This window comes from Apodemus sylvaticus, chromosome 7, assembly GCF_947179515.1.
Source record: "Apodemus sylvaticus chromosome 7, mApoSyl1.1, whole genome shotgun sequence".
In the NCBI taxonomy this organism is placed as follows: Eukaryota; Metazoa; Chordata; class Mammalia; order Rodentia; family Muridae; genus Apodemus; species Apodemus sylvaticus.
This window is the reverse complement of record NC_067478.1, coordinates 69,673,467-69,697,823: the sequence shown is the minus strand read 5'-3', so window position 1 is coordinate 69,697,823 and position 24,357 is coordinate 69,673,467. Positions and strand designations below refer to the sequence as shown.

The 24,357-nt window shown below is 37.4% G+C and overlaps 1 protein-coding gene across 2 annotated transcripts in view; it reads right to left on the bottom strand.

Annotated features, from left to right (window-relative positions):
- Arih1 (ariadne RBR E3 ubiquitin protein ligase 1) overlaps positions 1-24,357 on the bottom strand; it is a 92,212-nt gene that overhangs the window by 32,658 nt on the left and 35,197 nt on the right. For both annotated transcript variants that reach the window (XM_052188158.1, XM_052188159.1), the window contains 3 exons: positions 12,283-12,427; positions 1,329-1,421; positions 864-919 (listed from right to left, as the gene is read on the bottom strand). In XM_052188158.1, coding sequence (XP_052044118.1) covers positions 864-919; positions 1,329-1,421; positions 12,283-12,427 — 294 coding nt within the window. The remainder of the gene's footprint in view (positions 1-863; positions 920-1,328; positions 1,422-12,282; positions 12,428-24,357) is intronic.

Here is a 24,357-nt window from a genome sequence, read left to right as displayed (position 1 = left end):
GAAATGAAGTCAACTGACGAACCCGAGGCCACGAAAATAGCACTGGCCCAGGAAGTGAGCAGCAGGGGTTTACACCAGGAATTCACTATGCTTCTTTTTCCATGTTTCATCCTTCCATCCAAAGAGGAACATCTGTACGGAAGAACTAGTTTACAGCCTCCATGTAGTACACCTTTGAAATTATTAGCAGCATTTCAGCAGAGAACACTCTATTCCTAAGCAGTGCAGTGAGGGGGCTAATGATATATCAATAAATCTCTGGCACAGCCTTCTGCTTACTGAGGCAGTCCTCTGTGGACAGTAAAATCCAATACCCAGCTGCCAGACTCAGCTGCATCATAAGCTGAGTTTCTTCTTTTTTTTTTCTCAGGTATTTATGTACCTGTACTGAGTGTATCTGTTCCTGGTCTCCCTCTTTAATTTACCAATTACATTTTCATAATGACTCACATTCTTTTTATTATTCTGTTCCACTTGTTTTGGTTTTTGTGGATGCAGGAAATAAAAGGCAGGACCTCACATAGGCTAAGCAACTCACTGAGCAACACACCTAAACTCCCCGCACCCCCTCCCCAATTTTGTCTTAGCTTGTTACCCAGAGGACATAAATTAACACATTCATAATCCAATTATACATAATACAATTTCAAGATTTACCAAAATTTGGCTATTACATATTCTCAAATATACCATAAGAATGACTACCTAAACAAATTGCAAGAGACTTTTTGTATAATCAAAAGCGGGAAATAAAAGTCTCTTGAATTTTAATAATTTACCTTCTCAGACGAACTAAGTCAAAGTTAATTTGGTTTAACCAACAAAACAATACTCAAAATGCAGAATCTATCAGAAATACTTACATAACTGTGTTGTCATCCACTAAGATATCACAACCATGCGCAGGACACGAAATAGTCTGAAAAATACGACAATTTAAACCATGTCTTTGTTCACCACTATTTGCTTGCCCTTGCCTGATACTTCCTAGATTCTGAGGATACTTTCTTGGCTGCAGGCTCGCAATCCTTCCCTTTATATTTCAGAAGTATGTTTTTAACTATTCTTCTAAGTAATCATTTTTTGTAACATAGAACAGGATAGTTAAAAGCAAAATACCAGACAAAGCTCCCTTAAGGATCAGCCTAATAGATAATCAGAATTGACAACTGCTAGGAAAACATTACCTAGATTAGGCTGTTAACTGGAATGTCACATCCGAAATCTTTTTTTCCCTAAGACATTTAATCTAGAAAAATGTTTAATCCGGAAACTTTTTTTATGTAAGGGTATAAATAAGAAAATGTTATAAGTGAAAATCAAATTACCTGTCCCATGCCTTCCTCCATTATTTTGGTAGTTAAATATTCACTCCAGCACTGCATACAAAACTTATGTCCACATTCAAGGCCAGTAAAATACTGTAACAAAAATAAAAATCAACTTTAATGACTTTAACAAAGACATTAATTTAGGAGAAAAAAAGTGAAAGTACATAGTGCCTAAAATGCCAACTTGACAACCAAAAAGCTCCTAAAACGATTTTGAAGACAGACTACCTAACTAAAAGAAATACATCTGTGGTTAATCTTTGCAAGATTTACGGTGGTAAACAATAACAAGTCTGAATTAAATATACAAATGTATGAAAAACATACTACTGAACACAAAAATGTACAATTTTGTTAGCTACTATGGAGATGTAAATCAAACTACAATGAGATGCCATGTTAGACTCACTAGGAGAGCTGTAATTAAAGAGACAGATATTACCAAGTATGGAGATTGACAAATTAGAAAGAAGCCTGTTCCAATATACTATTTCCTGAATATCTATCACCACTTTGGAAAACCAGGCAACAACTACCTCAAAATATTAAATGCAGTTGTCGTAACTTCTGTTTTAGTTACTTTTCTAATGCTGTGACAAAACACCATGACCAGACAAAGTATAAAAGGATGTTTAATTTGGAGCTTATGGTTCCAGGTTAGAGTCCATAACCAGCATAGCAGAAAGCATAGCAGAAAGCCTAACTGCTTCTTATACACAAGCACAAGACAGAGACACCTAATTAGAAAGCCTATGGGTTTTTGGAACCTCAAAGACAACCCCAGTGACACACTTCTTCCAATAATCTCCCAATCCTTCCCAAACAGTTCCACCAACCTGGAGTCAAGCATTCAAATATAAGAACCTATGAGAACCACTGTGGGGCAAGTGGACTGTGCTACCAGACAAAAGAACTGGTACAGTTGAATCAGGTACAAAACCCCTTAGGAACCAACTCCCTGCCAAACTCTACCTGTCCTAGAACATGTAACTATAACAGCCCACTGAAAGGGACCATGATAAATGGTCACTTAACAAAAAACAAAACCCTAGAGTTCTCTACGCTAATGAGGTATCTAGATGAATCCAGGTATTTAGCCAATGAGCTTTGTTAGGATTCTGCCTAAGCTCCACCCCAGTTACCTGGCAACAGCTCCACCTAGCAACAGACAAGTAGGCCTGGCCTACTATAAAAGGGGCTGCTTGCCCAATCCTCTCTCTTACTGTTTCCTGTTTCCTGCCTGCTTCTCTTGCCCTCTCGGGCTCTTCTCTTCCCCTTCCCTTCCCCCCTCTCTCCACATGGTCATTGCCGACCTCTACTTTTCTACTCTTTCCTTCTCTCCGCTTCTACTACCTTCTTAAACCTCCTCCTCATGCCCCGCATAAACTATTCTGTGTGGCTGGTCCCTCAGGAGGAAGGGATGGATGTCTTGGCATGGGCCTGCTGAGAAATCCCCTTCTCCCGCACCTAACCACAGCCCCCACAGAACATATCTTAATATGTCTTTATCTTTTTATAATCACAACAAGCTTTCCTTCCTGCACCAACAGCAAGACATATATGCATTTATATCCACCATGAAATAAAACCTCCTTCATCAAGAATGGGGGCGGGGTGGGAGGGCTAAGTGGTAAAGAGCTTTACCTAAAACTCCCTGAGAGGGCCTTTTCTTTTGCAACCCCTCTGTACTTTGGCACTCAATCAGGAACCAAACCAAACCGGATTCCAACCCTAGATTTGCCAATCACCTTCCTGCCTGGTGCATGGGGTAAGCATTGAGCAGCTACCCCATTCTCAAATCCCCATGGCCACCAGCGTCTGGGCGATTGAGATGCAGAAGATTGGGAACTACAGTGTCTGTCCAGATCTCATTGTTTCTTGCCTGGAAAAACACAGCCTAGGACCCCTACCTATCACGGACTGTGTTCTGCCTCCCCTGAACAGCCTGCAGGAAGGCAGATAAGTAACCAATTAAACCACTCTTATTCAAAACAGACTATATGACTTGGCCACTATACTCCCTCAGTATATTACTGAATAGAAATAAAAATATGCATTCCTATAAAATTTTGTACACAGTATTGATAGTTACACCATACATAATAGACAAAATACAGAAACTTAAGACATTCACCAACAGATACACATGAAACAGCTATATAATATATAGTTACAAAAAGGAATAAAGTTCTGATAGATGCTATAACAAATAAATCCTGAATACATGCTAAATGAAAATAGCCAACAAAAGGCCTCACACAATTTAGATGAAAGGTACAGAACAGACAAGTCGTTAGGGGAAAAAAAAAGATGTTTGGGACTGTAGATTTGTGGAGAAAGGAGAAATATCAAAAGGTATGGGTTTGTTGTTTTTTTCTGGGGGGGGGGGAAGGGATTATAAAAATACTTAAAATTTAAAAATAATTTTGATCATGGACCAATATGAATATAGCAAAAGCCACATTAAATAGTATGCTAGGATAACTACAAAAGCACTAAACTCAAGAAATCTGTATTTCTAAATATTTTTCAAATACATTCAGGACTTCATGGAATTATGTGGAATGTAGTGACTTAAATACTAAAATTTTGTACAAGACAGGGCTACAGTGAAACTCCTGTCTTGGGAAAACCAATTAATAATAACAAATGCATAAATCAAGCCATTTATTGCAAAAGCAAGTGTAGTATCTTTAATCCATATATAATCTGCAGTGGTAAATGCAGGAGAATGAAGAATTCAGGACTATTCTTGAATATATGGGATAAAGCTCAATATTCAAGAACTTGCCTGCAAGTATGAGACCCTAAGATTAATTATCATAACTATAAAATAGTTAAGAACAATTGAAAGTCAGGCATAGTAATATGTGCCAATAATTCCAACAGTATGAGGCATAAAGAAAGAGAATCAAAGAGATTAGGGACAGCCAGAGACAAACAGGTTAACACATGGCCACAGAACAAAGAAAGATCAATAATAGATTATATTCTAATCTTTGCCTACAATATTTAGAAAGATTCATAATGTAAAGACAACGTTTGAATGAAATACAGTATATTTAAAAGACTTGAGACTCACATAGCTCTTACTCTCTCACTCTTTTAGCCTTCTCTCGGCCTCTTGGGCTCTTTTCTCTCTCCTTCCCCTCCCCACTCTCTCCAGGGGTCATGGCCGCCTCTACTTATCTACTCTTTCCTTCTCTCTGCCTATCCCTGCCTCTACTACCCCCCTTAACACCCCTCCCCATGCCCTGAATAAACTCTAATCTATACTATACTGTCATGTGTCTGGTCCCTCGGGGGGAAGGGATGCTTCAGCATGGGCCCACTGAGGCACCCCTTTCCCCCACACAGCCGTAGAACATATTCTCACACCCCTTTCTCTCTTTATGATCGAGAGAGAGAGAGAGAGAGAGAGAGAGAGAGAGAGAGAGAGAGAGAGAGAGAGAAGGGGACACTGCCCCTAGGTACAGTGGAAGAGAAAATTTAGTATAGATAAAAAGGAGAGCACAGCTAGAGGCAGATACATCTGGGAGAGCCCAGGTTGTCATGATCCTAAACCAAATGGGGAGAGGGGGGAGGGAATCAAGTACAGAGGACAAAGGTACAAAAGGGCAGGTAACCAAAATTTCTGGATTATTATAGGGAAAAGCCTCTGGGGGAAGGGAAACCCAGCCCCGAGGCTGGAGAATTTATGGTAGGGGCAGAGGGACGCCCACCTTACCAAGTAACAGGTGGGGACTGAGGAATGCTGGGAGGCCACGGCCACTTTGATAGTTAAAAGTTTAACCCTTTTATATAGTAGTTGTTTGCTTTTGGCTGTTTTTGAAACCTGTGTTTTGAATGTAGATCAAACTGGCCTTTAACTCCCAGGTCTGGTTGCCAATGCCTCCCAAAAAAATAAATGGTTAACTTGTTTTTCTGACAATATGACTCAGACTCAGTTTTTATCAATTTTATTTGATGTTCTAAGTTAGATTCCCTCGCACTGCCAAGTAAACACATAAAACAAAACCAACCTTTCAATATTTATGACTACTATTGAGGAAGTAATCCAAATTTATATTTTTAACAATACATTAAAAAATACACTGTAAAAAATCCTTTGAGGATCCTATTTTAAAAACTGAAGCCGGGCGGTGGTGGCGCACGCCTGTAATCCCAGCACTCTGAGATGCAGAAGCAGGCGGTATTTCTGAGCTCAAGGCCAGTATGGTCTACAGAGTGGGCTCCAGGACAGCCAGGGCTATACAGAGAAACCCTGTCTCAAAAAACCAAAAAAAAAAAAAAAAAAAGAATCATGTAATTCATTTATAATGCTAATTGGTAAATTGGTAAATGTGGTGGTTTGTATATGCACAGGCCAGGGAGTGGCACTATTAGAAGGTGACCTTGTTGGAGGAAGTGTGTCACTGTGGGGATTCCCAGTCTGTTCCTGACTTCCTTCAGATAAAGATGTATAACTCTCAGCTCAGTACAGTGCCTGCCTGGATGCCACCAAGCTTCTGCCTGGATGACAGTGGACTGAACCTCTGAACCTATAAGCCAGCCTCAATTAACATTGTCATTTATAGGACTTGCCTTGGTCATGGTGTCTGTTCACAGCAGTAAGACCCTAACTAAGGCAGTAAAGCTGTGTTTACATGGGTGTGAGAGTATTCGAGCACTGTCAACATGTTTATAGTGGTATGTTCTGTACTTCCAGTTGTTTCGGGAATGGAGGCAAACTACATTTTGGTATGTACATGCAGAGATACCTAATGTACACATACAGGAAGAGAATCTTATGTTCTCTTTTGTATTTTATTACTTTTATTGTTTGGGTTTTTTATTTCTCCAGTGGCTCCATAATGGCACACACTGGTTTATCTTTTTTTTTTTTGTTCTTCAAAGATTCGTGTCTATTATTTAATTTTGTATATGTGAAGGTATGGAGAGTAAGCACATGTATGTGCAGGTGGCCAAGGAAACCAGTGTTATTGAATTTCCCGGCAGCTTGAGTTACGGCTGCCCAATGTGGTGCTGAGAATGAACTTGAGTAGGAAGAACAGAACAAGTGCTCTGGTCCTGTGGTTTACCACATTAAAACTACAATTTCTTCAACAGTTCACTTAATGGACTTTTCCTACATCAGTCACAATGACTAATAATACATTTTGTAAACATGTGACATCTTAAGGAAGACATATATAGAAGATGACAGGTATATAAATACAAACAGAAAGTTATTATCAGGTCCGCTTGTAACAAGTGGCAGCAATGCCTGCTTACTGGGCAGGAGAATACAGTTTCTCTCACCCACTTCACTTCTTCTGTAGAGCTTTTATCAACTTAACATTTGAAAAACAAAGTAAATTATTTAGGTTTTAAAATATACTTTTTAAATTTTGATATTTTGCTTTGCTTTGTTTTGTTTTCTAAATAGATTTCTCTGGAGACCAGGCTTCCTCAAGCTCATACAGATCTGCCTAACTCCAGGTGTACCCCACCATGCTCTGCTGTTCTTTGAAAATTTATCATGTAATTAAAAAAAATTTTATTTGGCCTCATTCTTCCTCATAACTCCCAAGATACACACTCTCAATCAATTGAATAATTTTTAATTCATTTTGAAAAATAGTGAACTTTCAACTTTTGCACGTGTAGGCTGGGGAGGAGTAAAGGTGTTATGGAGGGATTCCAATTCAATTCAGTCTGTTTCTTTTCTTGGGTATTTTCATCAAATTTTTTTTTTTTTTTTGTGGTGGTGGTTGTTTTTTTCAAAACAGGATTTCTCGGTATAGCCCTGACTGTCCTCGAACTCAGAAAGCTACCTGCCTCTGCCTCCCAAATCCTGGGATTAAAGGCATACGCCACCACTGTCCGGCTTCTTCACATAATTTGCTCAGTTTTCACTGGGTTATCCCAGGAAACCCTACCCACCCCCAATTTTAACGGCTTTTTTTTTTCTAACTTAGGTAATTGGCCTTTAAAATTGTACAATTTCATTTTAATTCTGAGTTTTCACATTGTGTTGCTATGAAGAAATACTTTTCTTATACATAGTAAAAGTCCTCAGTCTCGATGGCTTTTAAATTAAGCAAGTCTGAGTCTGTTCCCACACCATATCCTGTGTAATCTACCTTCTCTGTAACTCCTCCCGTGCAATACATTAACTTCTCCTAAAGCTCTGTTCTGCTGTCTATCCTTGCACTTGGAAGTTTAATGCTCACTCTGTTCTCACACAATCTACTCCTTTTCAGTATTTTTCCAACTACTATTCTATCTTCTTAAAATATTCAAGTCATCCTTGTATCTCCCCTAATATTTAACATTTCTTTCACATTTCCCATCTAATTTAATTTATTCATAGCTCTTCTACCTTTCTTCTAAATAGTACTTTTAAAAGTTTACTAGTTTCTAATTAGCTATTATGTGAAATATGTTTATAAAATTTATGTTCATAGTGTTATATGCTCAGAATTAGAGGACCAACAGTGCTACATATAGCAAATCAACTATTATGTTTCCAATGCAGAGAAGTAGCCATGTAAAGGAAGTACAGCCCAGTTCTGAAGGCAGAATAACAAATACATAGTATGTCAACTTTAAAGCTATGATAATCTCATTACTATCCATCACTGAAAAATATGTGGCATTAACTTGCTACAAGATCACAAGAACCTTTTTGTCATTCTTTTATTCAATCAAGACTCATTAAGCCTTAGAGATTAATGGTCATAGTGGATAATAAATTACTACTGTGTTCACTGCACTTTCTAGTCTGGGGACTATTATCAGAGAAAGTTTTACAAGATGATATATTTAGCTAGCAAGGAACAATGTATGCCTACAGATTTAGAACATGGAAAGCTAGTTAAGATAAAAAAAGATTATGAGAATACTAAACTTCAGAACAGTTTAAGAATATAGCAAGACCCTATATCTAAATGACTAATCTAAAGAGAGTGCAAAACCTAACCTATGGTCAGAACATCCACATTCACTGCACTGAAAAAAGTATTATTCCACTATATTCTTACATTCAGTCCATCAGATTTTCCTTTCCTCTTTGATATGTTTGCTTTAAACTACCTCATGTCCAGCTCACTTGATTCCTTGGGCTTTAACTCATGAAACTTGATTATGTGGTCATTAAACATACCCTTGTTTAAGTTGATAATAAATTAAAACAAAAGGCATCAATAACTAATAGAGTATCATCTATAACAGAAATTATATCAAAGGATATAAGAAAGTTTAATTTCTAACACATTATTTTACATACATGGCAAGTAATGCTCAAAACCACATTTTTAAATTCCCCCCCAAGGGGAGGGACAAGATGTGAGGGGTCAGACCTGGAACTCACTATGTAGAGAAGGCCAACCTAAAACTCATGAGAGCTGCCTGCCTTTGACTTCTGAGCATTAAGATTAAGGGTGTGTGCCACCACATCCAAATAGCAAATTATAAAAAGTTCAGTAAGAATCGTCTTTCTTGGGATCATGATACACATAAAAAAATTTTCATCCTTCCTCCATCAGAAATTGTCAATGTCAATGTAAAATGTTAGAAACATTTATGTAGCTCAAGTGTATTAATATGTTTCTGTAATATAACTCAGGAAACCTGCCAACCTGAGCTACATAATAAGACCTTGTCTGTGAAAATGAAAATAACAAAACAGTGTGAGTGCGCTCTCCCACCTCTCTCTCTCTCTCACACATACACACACACACACACACACACACACACACACACACACACACAAACTTGTATATATCCATGCACGCAATTGCACATTGCAATTTAAAAGCATCTATTCATATGTCCACTGTACAATGGTAACACTGCTTTCCAGGAAGATAAAGGTACATTTACATAAATAAAAGGAAATTATAAACATTTTTTTACAGCACAGTCCAATGAGCAGGTTTCTTAAGGAAATGCCAAAACACTAACTAACACAGAGGACTAACCAGACAGTCCTCTGTGTGTGCTAGCCGAGAAATGATGAGAAAATAACTGTGTTATGGTTATACTGTTTGTTAACATTAGTATTTTCCACTCATAGCTCTTTTAACCATAAAACTTAGAATAACTCTCTGAAGCTACCAATAAACTTTAACTCCTTTATTTCAGACTTACTTTTAAGTTCTCTTCTGAAGTTGTGAGCACCCTTACTTTCCTTTCTTTGTTTTCTGCTACAATTCCTGTCTTGCTTATCAATCCCTGTTTTCAGTTCCTATGGATCCATACTGAACTGTGTGTGTCTAGTGTGGTTTGTCCCCTGAAGCCTGTGTGTTCAAGACTTAAACCCCAAGTTCTTGAGGTTACTGGCAAGTTGTAGAACCTTTAGGAGTAAGACTTAGTTGCAAGTTTAGTCAGATTAACTATAAATGCAGAATGCCCCTGTGAAAAGAAAAACTAGATCTCTTGTCCTTTCATCTCCCTTTTTACAAAGCTCCACTCCCTCAAGTAAAGCAGTTTTACTGCACCATGGACTACATCATAAAATCTGTTCTCCACACAGACTTAAGGCAAAGAAGATAAAAAACTGAAGCCTTTGATACCATGAGCCAAGTCAAATTGTATCTCCTCAGGCTGATTATCTCAAGTATTTTGTCACAGCAATAGAAAGTGAACTAACACTGCATTGTGGTGTAAGATGGCCATGTGGTGTCAACTTCATAAAGAGTATTAATCTGCATTTTCAACCTAACTGAATTTACTATCTCTAGAGATACACCTGTAAGGCTTCCTTATGAAGATGATTCCAAAGAAAATTAACCATGGAAAAAGAGCAACCCTGAAGCAGATGGAACTCATATCCTCTGTCTGGGGACTAACAAGGAATAAAAGATGGAAAGAAGAAAGCCAGCACTGTTTGCTTTTCTGACTGTAGAGACATTCCATTCAAAAAAAAAAAATTCCTTTCCTGCTATAATGAACTATGTCCTCTCCCCATGAGCAACAGTACGTCCATACTCCATGAAGGTATAAGGTGACAGCAATAGGAAAGGTAACTGAGCTGAGGAGATGGCACAGAGATAAAGGTGCTTGCTGCCAAGGCTGACAGCCTGAATTCAATCTCCAGAACCCACATGAGTGAAGGTGAGAACCAATTCTTCCTTCAACATGTTCCTATACTATCATTTATTTATTCTCAAAGTGCCTACCATTCAAGGCAAACCATTTGCTTATTCTCCATTATGTCCTTAAAATTTAGAATTGTCCCTGCAATGTTAAATTAATGACTTAAGTTTTCCATTATCCACTGTATACAAAGCAAAAAAATATACTACAAATGTCTGGTTCTGATTTTCATGTTGTTCTTAGGAATCAAGGGATATAGATAGTTAAGACACCGAAAATGTAACTGCTATTTCTGTTAACTAGCGCCAGTACTCTAATATTAAAGATTTGAATAAAGGGAAAAGTGGCTATACTGAAGGCCAAGGCGGGGGGGGGGGGGGGGGGGGGAGAAAGTAATTTATAAACAAATTACTTAGATCTTTTTTTTTTTTTTTTGAGTTTATTTAGATCTTAGTGCTACCTCAGACAACTTTGAAAATTGTAGGCCTGGTAAAAAATATTTTTTTAAGATTTATTTGTTTGCTTGTTTAATGTTTGTCACTCTCTTCAGAGACACATGAAGAGGATATCAGATCCCATTACAGATGATTATAAGTCACCATAGTTGCTGGGAACTGAACTCAGGACCTCTGGAAGAGCAGTCAGTGCTTTTAACAGCTGAGCCATCTCTCCAGCCCATAAAGAATCTATGCAAGATAAAATGGTGTTAAAACCTAAGTTTAATTTATTTCAAAGTCCCAGACTGTATTAAATACATTTGGATTGTGATTTAAGGAAGTAAGTGATTAAGGCTCCCAGGCCATAAAGATCTGAAGGACGTCCAAAGTCAACTCATTTGAAAAATAAAACTTCAACCCAAGTAAAACTGAGTCAGTTCCAAGAGAACTGTGTAAGAATCACAAGCAGGACTTGAAAACTCAGAAAGTTAGTTCTGCATTTTCCTTACCAAACTAGTTCATTGACCATTCTTTTTCTCTAACTTAAAACAAAATAAAAACAAAATAAAAAATTTTCAAAGAAAAAAGAAAAATTATTTGATCAAGTTAGAGCCTTAAAAATGAACTTCTTTATATACATATCTGAAAGTCTAAGACTAACAGTGAGAAATTCTCAACAGTCTAAAACATAAATATACCTGAGAAACCCCCGATATCTCTCAAACAATGAGAAAGAATTGTTTATTAAAGCAGAAACTATCAGCAAAATGGTTGTAATTATGGTAGAGTTAAATGTGGTTATAAAAATATCTTAATTCCAATCAAATCCTTATGACACAAATATAATTTTCCTATGGTTACCAATAAGGTAATATTTTCCTATAAAGACTTCATTTAACCCTAAAACTTATTTACTACATGCACTAACTGTAGCTACAGTACACCACTGTAATTCAATAAAACTGACATTTTTTAAAAAGAAACACCTACTATTTAGTTCTATTCTAGTTTAATTCTGCCCCCACTGGCCATGTTTAAGAATCTATGTCAGAATAGATATAAATAAAAATATCTTTGAAGTCTTGAAAGTACCTTAAAATTTTTATATTGAATATTTGAGAATAAGTTAAAGTTTTAAATCTATTCTAACTTCTATTAAAAGTTAATAAACTGTCTACCTATTACAGAATTCTCCAAATGGTAATAAAATAAACTCCAAAAAGACTCCAGCATTTTCAAACTTGGACAAGTTTGAAAAACAAATGGGAACAGGAAGAGAACTAGGACCTTTGTCTTCCTTTCCTTATTCTAAATCTAATGACAGGTTACGGGCATATTTATTATTCCCAGGTTTCCAAATTATCCTTTGTATAAGTAATAAAAATTGATTTATCCTCTTACATAGTGCTAGCCTTAAACTACCAGGTACTCACCGAGTTAGGGTAGTTCAAGTAGCAGATCTGACAAGGCATATCCTGTGCTGATGACCTTGTATTCATCTGGCGAGTTCGAGACTTTTTACTTGGATTAATTACATGACACTCAGCAAAGAGCTTCTCCAGGTTTCCATCAAAGTACCTGCATTATTTAAACAGAAAGGATGAGAGCCCAGCAAATAGCACAGATAGAGCTCTCCAAAAACCTGACTTTCTGTAAGGAAAAGCAATAACTAAACTAAAAGCAAAGATGAAACCATTCTGGTCAAGACAGAAAAGAGGGCATGGTTAAAGGACAGCAAATAAAGGGTGTGTGCATGTATGGTTTATTTTTGATTTTTTGTTCTTCATTTTTTAACTTTGTTTTTAAATATGCACTGTGGAATGTTAAGCAATTAGCACTTAACACAACTGTGACTAAAACTTTAGGATACAAGTTGTGTTATAGCTACAGTTAGTTGCCTATAAAGAGTAATCTATTTTAATACTAGGCTGTATTTTATACAGATAAAATTTAGTAATCATCTTAATTAAGCTATTTTATGAGAGAAATGACTACATATTACATTGTATACAATGAGCTTGTTTTCTACATATTCCTTTGAATAATTTATATCAAATAAACTATATGCTAATAGGCATAGCTAAATATAGCATAATTAAACCTCAATATTATCAGGAAATGGTGTACCAAGTGCTATCCATAGAGCAACAAATGGTGAACTACTTTATGACAATGGTAAATGCCAAGAAAAATGTTTTTCAAATGACAAATAGTCACTGTCCGTCCCATCATGTCCCTCATCCCAACCTCAGAAATATGTTTGTTTTATTTTTTAAAGACGGCCTCAGTATGTGCTTCTGGATGTCCTGGAACTCGCAGAGCTCCTCCTGCTTCTGCTGTCCAAGTGGTGAGAATAAAGGCATGCACCACTATGCCCAGCCTAAAATATCTTAGCATTTCAAAGAGAAAACAAGATGAAAATAGAAAATTTCAATTTGCAAATCAATTCAACCAACTATAATAATAATCAATCAACTATAATAATAAAGAATATGCTCAACTAGGTTTTAGATTTATCCAAGGTTTTAAATACAGTTATGTTCTTTATACATACAAGGATCTTGATTAAAAGGATCTCAATTAAATAGTAATAAAATAAACTCCAGAAAGATTCCAGCATTTTAATGACAACTTGGACAAGTTTGAAAAACAAACAGGAAATGGGATGGGAAGAAAACTAGTACCTTCACCTTCCTTTCCTTATACTAAATCTACTCACAGACTACATGTATATTTATTGTTTCCAGGCCCAAATATCCATCATTTGTTGTGTTATGTGTGTATAAGTATGTAGATGCACATGCCCCTAAGTGTGTGTGCGTAGGCCAGAGGACAGCATTGGGAATCTTTGTTTTCTGTCTTACTTTTTGAGACATACTCCCTTACTGAACCCGGAGTGTACCATTTCAGCTATACTGACAGGATAGCAAACTTCAGGGCTACACCTATCACTGCCTGCCTAGCACTATGTCTGCAGGCATATACATCATCACATCCAACTTTCCCTTGTTATATGTGGGTGGGTCTCTGGAAATCTGAATTCAACATGCTTGACTAGCACTTTGCCCACTGAGCCATCTTCTTAACCAAGAGTTCAAGTATTTTTTAAAATTCCTTAAATTACGTATTAGTTGGGGAGAGGAATAGTGGGGGGAGGGGGGCTTGTGGAGTCAGTTCTCACTCTACCATGTCCTGGGGATCTAACTCAGGTCATGAGGCTTGGCAGGAAGAGCCTTTATCTGCTGAGTGCTCACCAGCCTAGATTTCCAATATTTTTGCTCAGTGAAGATTTTCTTTACTACTTATTAAAAATATAGAAATAGATGTTTCGATGTAAAATCACTTATCTGAGAACAAATCGTATAAGTACTTTTACATTATATCCCAAAAAATTTCAAATCATTGATCAAAATGCAACTTGTTATAAAAAGGTACTCATAAAATTAAAAGTGTCAATAATTCTCATTAAGTTGCCTCTAATGGGCTGAAGTGATGGCTCAGCGGTTAAAGAGGCTGCTCTTCCAGAGGCCCGGGATTTGATTTCTAGACCCCATATAGTAGCTCACATTTTCTGTAACTCCTGTTCCAGGGGAGCCAATACCCTGTTTTGATCTCTTAAGACAACTCATATACATGGTACACAAATGCACATTAATAAAGGCAAAACAAGCATTAAAAGGAAAAAATTAAAAGATACAAATTCTGGGAACAAAATAAAATGTCTCTCAGCTGACCTTATGACAAATCGTACCATTCAGAATCCATGAAAGATTGCTAACTCAATTTTTCCCTTTGCCATGCTACAAACCTATTGTCTCTGGCTTTCCAGGCAAGCATTCTACTACTGGGCTATAGTCTTCACCAGCTGCTGGATATTATTCATTCGACTCCTAGAAATTCTGAAATACTAAGAACTTACTGTTGATATAAACAGTCCATTAATACTATCTTGTATGTTAATATGTATATGATTGAATTAGTTATTTTCTTGTTACAATCAAATGTCCTGACAAAAGCCACTTAGGAGAAAAATTTAACTTATAATTCCAGAAAAATTAAAGTCTACCATAGGAAGAAGACCTGACAAAAACAGAAAAGCAGCAGGAACTGCAGCCTGAGAACAAGAAGTGAGCTACATTTTGATGCCTCCAGACCAACCTCTAATGACCTACTTCTTCCAACAAGTTTCCACAACTTTCCCAAACCGGCTGGGGACCAAAAGTAAACAAACACTGAGCCTATAAGGGACATTATACATTCAGTTATATGTCCTAAGAAAGTTAAAGAGTCACTACTCATAAATATGGTGTCTGAGCTAAATGCCCACAGGAGGTAGCTATAAACTTGCTAAGTAGTACAAACAGGTACCACAGTCAATATACATGTACCTGAGATTTAATATTGCCATTTTACATTTCCCTCCAAAACATATGGCTCCTTGTAAGATATGTGAGAAATTGATGAGAAATGTTTAACTCACTACTATTTCATGGATTTATGACAAAGCTAGCTATTTCTTTTCATATTTCTAATGTTTGCCCAGTTTTCAAATTATTGTAAATTACAGGGGGAAAATAAAATCAAAGTAAACCTGTACACTTCACATTTCCGTTCTGAAGTCAACTGCCTGGTCCTTAAGACAGCATTATTTATGAACACACTCCATGAAAACAGGCTGAGATATTTCTCTTCATCTCACTGAAGTATTTTAATAACCACCTTTACTGTTACTATTAAGAAGCCCATTCATCAGAATATGCCATATACTTATACTTTCAAAAATAACCTATAGTTTGATGCTTTAAAGATTTCTTTACCTTTTACAGTTTCCTTGTAAGTAGTATTGAGTTTGAGTGGGGGTAGTTTTCTTTTTTCTTTCATTTTTTTTTTATTTTGTATTTTTAATATTCCTGCCTCTGTCTCCCTGAGAGTTTGAAACTATAGGAACACACTATCACACTTGGCTTATTGTGTGTGTGTGTATATATATATATATTTTGGTTTGCTCTGTGTAGCCCTGGCTGTCCTGGAACTCACTCTGTAGACCAGGCTGGCCTCAAACTCAGAAATCCGCCTGCCTCTGCTTTCCAGAGTGCTGGGATTACAGGAGTGCACCACCATCGCTCAGCTGGCTTATTGTATTTTAAAGGGAGATTTCTTTTTAGCAGGTATCTTCAAAACTCAAGTGCTTTGGACCTGAAATTTCATTTTAACCAGAAGACAGGAAATTTACACGTATGCCAAATTTTTGACCTTTTAAGGTATCATCAGCAGATTTAGATATGCTAAAACAAAACAAAACTGAGGCTTGAGAGATAGCTGTTTAAAAGCACTTGGTCTTCAGAGGAATAGAGTTTAATTTCCACCATCTACATGGAGGCCTAAAACCTTCTCTAACTCCAATTTCAGATCAGATGCCCTCTTCTGATTCCTGTGGGCAACACACACACACACACACACACACACACACACACACACACACACACACACAAGCAAATAAAGTCAAAATAAATCTCCTTTAAGAATTACTAAAAACTGCTCCTGTTAGCTCATATCTATAATCCCAACCACTTGGAACGAAAGGGTAAGAGGATGTCCAACCAGAGATGCTCAGGAATATCCTGTCTCCAAAAGGAGGGGTGAGAGGGAGGGTACATAGTGACATACACCTTTAACCTCAGAGCTCAGGAAGAAGAGGCACTGGGGGGGGGGGGGGGAATCAATGAGTTTGAGGCTAGCCTGGCCTAGAACCCAAGCTTAAAAAAAAAAAAAGAACCAATAAAGGAATGAAAAATGAATTTTAAAAAAATCTAGGCGCTGGAGAGATGGCTCAGCGGTTAAGAGCACTGACTGCTCTTCCAGAGGTCCTGAGTTCAATTCCCAGCAACCACATGGTGGTTCACAACCATCTGTAATAGGATCTGATGCCCTCTTCTGGTGTGTCTGAAGACAGCAACAGTGTACCCACATACATGAAATAAATCTAAATAAAAATAAATAAATCTAAAAATAAAAATCCTTTTCTATTCCACCTCTCATCAGCTAAGTCTATAGACTAGAGGGTTCAAGCAGTCCACCTGTGTGAGGAAGATTCTTTTTTAAAGCAAAAGAAGGGGAGGATGTAGGAAAGCCAACAGAAGAGAGAAAGTCGTATCTTAGAATCAATAAATAGGCATTTATTTTGCATGGAAATTAATAGGTTTGCACATACACTGTTATTTTACCAGTCTAGAAACTCTCCTCTTAAATGTTTTCATCTTTTATTGGATAGCTCCTAATTCTTCAAATACCTTTAGTTTTGTCCTATTTTGCTATAAACTATTTGCCATTATTTTACATTTCTATTACTGTTTTGCTTCTGAAAACATTTGTACTCACCTTTCCTAATAGTGGAACACTAGATTTAGTCTAGAACAATTCTATTGAAGTATTTGAAGTCTCTGGTTGACAGGTTTAATTAAAAACTAAACTGAAGGGGCTAGCAAGAAGACTCAACTAGGAAGAAAGGACTCTTACCACCAGGGCCTGACCATCTGCATTTGATCTCTAAAATTCACATGCTCTTAAGAACCAACTCCTCAGACCTCCATATGGGCATGTGCATGAATATGGACACTAATGTAAATAAGCAAACAAACAAAGTGGGGGAAATGATATCAATCTGAGGAAGCAGTTTGAGAGCTTAAGCTTCTTCCCTAGTCAGGATTTGTGTTTGTTGCTATTAGGGGCAAAGGGATATTAGCAGTTTGTGACCCAAGTTTGGAGCTTGAATTTCTAAGCCACTTCACTGACAAAAGTCAATCTTCAGGTTTACAAGATGTAGTGTATCAAACACTCCCATACTTCATTAGCCTTGTACTTCTTTTTTTCACCATCCTTAAACTACTTCTGAATTAGTATTGCAGACCATTAGGACTAATTTATTTTCTCCAGACTCATAGCCTCTCTTGAGCCTTGCTATCCAATTCTGTATTAAATTAAATCTTTGATGCTAAATTTTTTTTAAAGCTGTTTCAGTATTCATTAACTATTCCTATTACCTTTAGGGGAAGGAAGAACCCAAATTACTACAATCTGCCCAAATCTCCTGTATTCTCTCTCATGGAAAGATCTTTTACTTTTCTTCTACCTAATTTTGCTGCCAACTGTCATCACACACTAGAACAATATTTTCCTAATTTAACCTGAATTAATAATAAAACTACTTTTAAAAAAAAAAATGTCCTAATTGAGCTGAGTGTGATGATGTATGCCTTTACTCCCAGCACGCAGGGGGCAGAGGTAGGCAGATTTCTGAGTCTGAGGCCAGCCTGGTCTACAGAGTTCCAGGATAACCAGATACACGGAGACCCTGTGCCTCAAAAAACCAGGTATTTTCCCTTCTCTTTCTCCAGCAATCAGGTATTGTTCAATATGTATTCTTTAACTTGCTTAATGCAAGGGTCCTTGCATGGCTCTTTTTTCTACCAGAAATGCATGCATTCTCATGGTATCCTGTCCTCTCTACCCCAACAAATGACACTATAAAACAAAGCTTTTCCTAACCAAATCAAAAATGTTTTATATATTCCCTAACTACTGTTAGGAAAAGAGACTACTATTTGCCCTCTGAATACCATACCACCTTGACCTGTATTTCAGACATAATTGATTATGTCTTCAAAAGTTATTATAATTTATGATGCCTCAAGAAAGATAAACAAGAGGGGAGGGGAGGGGAGGAAAATCTATCTAAGGAGAATTTTGTTGTTTTGTGTTTTGTTTTGAATCAGGGCCTTCAAGGCAGTCCAGGCTGGCCTCTGATTCTCAAGTCGCCTTAAACTTCCAAGTACTGGCATTACAGGCAAGCACTATCACTTCAGATAGAAGATAACTAATAGAAAAAATTGCTTCAAGATCATTATGTCTGGTTAAGTAGAGCAACAGAAATTCAATGTTTACACTACAATGTGATGAGGCATTTATCTATTTACATCCAAACAACCTAACAGGAACAAACCACACAACAACAAACCCTAACAACAAAAACCTAGGGTATTATAAAAGAATGGTGAATGTCACTACAAAAGCAAGGTTTCTGAAAAACCAAATTCATTTTCACATTCAACAAGTTATTATGAAGCATATGACTACAGAGACAGCTAAAAGAGCACTATAGTATAATAATCACATATAAGTACTAACTTTACATTGAACCTCTTCATTAGTTATTAAAATTTCATAACAAAATCACAAAGCCTTTTGAAACACAAGTCAGAAAAGGGCAACATCATTTCTTTTTTTTTCTTCCCTATATTCTTTGTTTACATTCCAGATGATTTCCCCTTTCCCAATTTCCCCTTCCCCATAAGTCCCATAAGTCCTCTTCCCTCTGTCCGTCTGTTCCCCAATCAACTCCCTCCTGCTTCTCTATCCTGGTAATCCCCTACACTGCTGCACTAAGCCTTTCCAGGACCAGGGTCCTCTCCTTCCTTCCTTTTTGGCAATCATTTGATATGTGAATTATGTCTGGGGTATTCAGAGCTTCTTGGACAATATTCACTTACCAGTGACTGCATTCCATGTGTGTTCTTTTGTAATTGGGTTACCTCACTTAGGATAATATTTTCCAGTTCCAACCATTTGCCTAAGAATCTCATGAATTTATTGTTTTTAATTGCTTAGTAGTAGTCCACTGTATAAATCTACCACATTTTCTATATCCATTCCTCCATTGAGGGAGGGCAACATCATTCTTAAGTGTAGTAAGCCACCCTTTGTTCATCTCTATTACAAGATGGCGCTGGCCACATGCAGCTCCCTGGTAGTAAATCACTTGAGTACATGCGCAGTGTGCAGTATTCCTTATCACACTTACATGCTAATGAAGTACTCACTTAGTTGACCTATGAGGAAAACGGCTGGCTATCTCCGGTGCCCTTTTCTTTACTCCTCAGAAGCAGTAAGCTTCAGAACAACTACAAAACTTGGGAAAGACCAGGAAGTGGTAACAAACAACTAGAGCTTTAGAACTCTGATTATGGTTTACCTGAACTCATAAATTTGAGACTAGCATGGGGAAAGCTAGCAAGATCATACCTCAAAACACCTTGCATTTCTTTTCACCTTACACATACCAACTAATCCATTAACACCCATTTTATACCAAGTGAAATGATTTAAAGTTTACAAAGTAGTCATCAAGAATCTGAAAGGCCAAGGGGAAAAGAAAACAAACAAACACAAACAAACAAAAACCCAAAGACTGTTTAACTTGTTTCCAACTCTAAAAGGAACTCCATTTTTGGCTTTCTTTGGTTTTTTTTAATGACTGATTGATTGACTGATTGATTTTAACATGGTTGCTGTCTTCAGACACACCAAAAGAAGGCATGGGATCCCATTACACATGATTGTGAGCCACCATGTGGTTGCTGGGAATTAAACTCAGGATCTCTGGAAGAGCAATCAGTGCTCTTAAACTGCTGAGCTACCTATCTCTCCAGCCCCATTTTTGGTGGTTTGTTTCTAAAATCTGTAAGAATTAGTACATGATTTACATTCACATCACAAATTTTAATTAAGTTCTATTTCAGAAAACAAAGCCTAAAAATAGCTGACTGATTAAAATGTTTTCTAGAACCAGTAACATGGTGTGGTGGGTTAAGATACTTGCAACTTCAGTTACTTGACAACTTGAGTTAAACTACTAGAAGCCACAGGGTCAGTCTTTGGAACTCACTGTAACTTGCTCAGACCTAACTTACATTCCTAGTTTTTCTTGTTCTTCAAAGTCCAACCTAGGCAATACCTCAAAGATAAAGTCAAAGTCTAGAAATTATTAAAGAATTTTAAAATTACATTGTTTCTGTGTGCACAACACATGTAGGCACACCACAGTTCATCTATCTGTGAAGGTCAGGACAACTTGCAGGCATTGATTTTTTTTTCTTCCACAGTGAGTCCCAAGGTTCAAACTCAGGTCATTGGAACATACACCAAGTACATTTTACCTGCTGAGCTATCTTGCCAGTTTCCCTTTAAAGCTTTTATTCTATTTAAGTACAATATGAAAAGAGACATCATAAGGCAGAGTGGAAAGCTTAAAGAAGAAACTTAATAGCCTTGTCAAGAAAAGAACAAGTCAGGTTTACTCGCTCCTTTCTCTCGGGGACTAATTCAGGACAGTCATCAAAAAAACTTAGTACTTAAAAGAAGGTTCAAGAAGAAATTCAACACATACAGAGGTAACCATCTTTCAGATGCGGCAACACTCCTCTCAGTGTCCCACGCCCAAATATCTACACAAGTTGAGCAGTAAAAACAGACAGCAACCAGGCCTCTACCGCCACTTTAACAGTGCTTCTGGTATTTTCCTGGTGACACACAACCTTCATATCTGATTCTCAGTCTTTAAAGGAATCAGGAGGGGCAGACCTGCTCTCAAACCATTATCAAGAAATCCTTTCTGTCATAGTTTTCCAGGTAACTGGAATATCAGCGGCCTGGCTTGTTTCTCAATGTCTTTTCCACTTAGCCATTTAAAATTTGTTTTAAAGTGCTAACTCTACTACACCAGAAAAGGAAGAAGTTTGAAACCTGAAGTAAAGACAGCACCATCACATAAAAACCATGACAGCAAGATAACAAGGCTGTGACTATAGCTCTGATTCTACATTGTCTCATCCAGAAGAGCATGAGAAAAACCAGGAGAATGCAAAAATCCCTATTTAAACTTGTGTTACTAAACAGAAGAGAAAGTCACAGGCAGTGGACAGAAGCAGGCAGGCATACACTGGTTGGTGGGGAGGAAAGGGAGAAACATCACATAGACACACAGAGACTAAGAGACAGAAAGAGAATAGGGTATTAGTGTGTAGCTCAGTGATAAAACGTCTATTTGGTATACACAATACTTAAGAATAGGAGACAGTAAAATTAGAACCACTTAGGCTGGAGTGATGGCTCACCAGTTAAGAGCACTGACTTCCAGATGTCCTGAGTTCAATTCCCAGCAACCACATGGTGGCTCACAACCATCCATAATAAGATCCGATGCACTCTTTTGGTGTGTGTCTGAAGACAGCTACAGTGTACTCGTATAAATGGAAAAAAAAAATCTTTAAAAAAAAATTAGAATCTCTATTTCTACATACTTTACCCAAAGTTTATATTAAACAAATTACATTTTTAGAATGCGGTAAGTTCATATAACTGTAGAATAAGAAGTATGGGGGTAAATAATAATTATAATTGTTCTATTTCCCTACAGTACCATAAACTCAAGGCACCATGGCTCATAGGTGTGTAATACAAAAGATACAACGAAATGACTGATTACAGTAAAATGAAAAAGAAAGCAGGAAAATTGAAAATATTTCATAATTTTGACAAAATAAAAGTAACATCAAAGTAAACTAAATAGTTCAATATTACCAAATAGGAAGCAAGACTTAAAAAATATGTATTTGAATTGTGGGACCCTGTTTCAAAAATTAGAAAGAAGGAAGGAAGGAAGGAAGGAAGGAAGGAAGGAAGGAAGGAAGGAAGGAAGGGAGGGAAAGAAGGAAAGAAGGTGTCTTAGTCAGGGTTTCTATTCCTGCACAAACATCATGACCAAGAAGCAAGTTGGGGAGGAAAGGGTTTATTGAGCTTACACTTCCATGTTATAGTTCATCACTAAAGGAAGTCAGAACTGGAACTCAAGCAGGTCAGGAAGCAGGAGCTGATGCAGAGGCCATGGACAGATGTTACTTACTGGCTTGCTCAGCCTGCTCTCTTATAGAACCCAAGAGCACCAGCCCAAAGGTGGTTACCACCCACAAGGGGCCCTCCCCACTAGATCACTAGTTAAGAAAATGCCCCACAGCTGGTTCTCATAGAGGCACTTCCCCAACTGAAGTTCCTTTCTCTGTGATAACTCCAGCCTATGTCAAGTTGACACACAAAACTAGCCAGTACAGAAGGAAAGGAGGAAGGAAAGAAGGAAGGAAGGAAGGAAGGAAGGAAGGAAGGAAGGAAGGAAGGAAGGAAGGAAGGAAGGAAGGAAGGAAGGAAGGAAGGAAGGAGAGAGAGAGAGAGAGAGAGAGAGAGAGAGAGAGAGAGAGGGAGGAAGGAGAGAGAGGGGAAGGAAGGAAGGAAGGAAGGAAGGAAGGAAGGAAGGAAGGAAGGAAGGAAGGAAGGAGCGAACGAACAAGGCCAAATCAGATATTCCAACTTCAGGAGATCCAACCTTCTTTTCTGGTTTCCATAAGCACGCACGCATGCACATGCGCGCGCGTGCTTACACTTACACACACACACACACACACACACACACAGGTAAAAAAAAACCAATGTAATGAGCATTACAAACAATATTGCCTGCATTTATTATGATTCTGTGTTACTGAGGCTCATCGGCCTATTTACAATTCATGCTTTTTATTCTCTGAGGATTCCAACGAAGGGGGAAGCAGAAAGGACCATGGGCACTGATGTTTATTTTTAGTTCTTAGATGATCAATAGGCAATCATCTTACTGGTTTTTCAAATGATTCTCTTGGACTTCCTATACAGATGGGAGTTTATTCACATACAATCTTTCTTCCTTTTGAGGCCATTAATTTAAGTTCTTAGTATTTTTCTGCAGTACTAGGGGATTGAACCTACGGCCTCATACATACTAGGTAATTTCTGTCAACAAGTTCCATATCCAATCTTTTTACATTTTTCATTTAAAGCAGTCTCACCAAGTTGCCCAGGCTGGCTCTGAACTCTCTGTAGTCCAATAAACCTTGAACTTTTGATAACTGCACATCAGTCTCCCAAATAATTGGGATCATAGATTCTGTGCCATTAGCCTTGGCTTATGTTATCAAAACTCTCATTATATCTAAATGGTGGTGGTATTTGTATTTGTGGTCTTGTTTTGAAATGGGTTTCCTAACATATTGCCAAGGCTGGCTTCAAACTTCTTCAGAGCTAACGTGATGATTATTTACTATGCTTTGGTTCTAAATGTAATTGTAATATAAATTACTACTATTAACATTTTAGTCTACTAAGAATTTTTACAGCCGGGCGGTGGTGGCGCACTCCTGTAATCCCAGCACACTGGGAGGCAGAGGCAGGCAGATTTCTGAGTTCGAGGCCAGCCTGGTCTACAGAGTGAGTTCCAGGACAGCCAGGGCTACACAGAGAAACCCTGTCTCAAAAAAAAAAAAAAAAAAAAAAAGATTTTTTACTTTTACTAAATGTTGAGTAAATGCACAATTTCACTAACTTTTATACTTATGTTTTGCTTTCTCTTAATCTGCTAATGTATTAAGTATATAGATTAATATCTTAATGATCTACTGCATTCCTAGGAGAAACTGTACACCATTAATTCATTTGGTTATTTATTAATTCAACGGCTATGTTAATAATAAACATGATTTTCTTATGCAATCGTTACCAAATTTTGACCATTATTTTGACTTGGCTAACACTAATGATATCTATGTTTCTCCATATTCTAAAGTAGTCTTCATTAAGAATGAACTTCA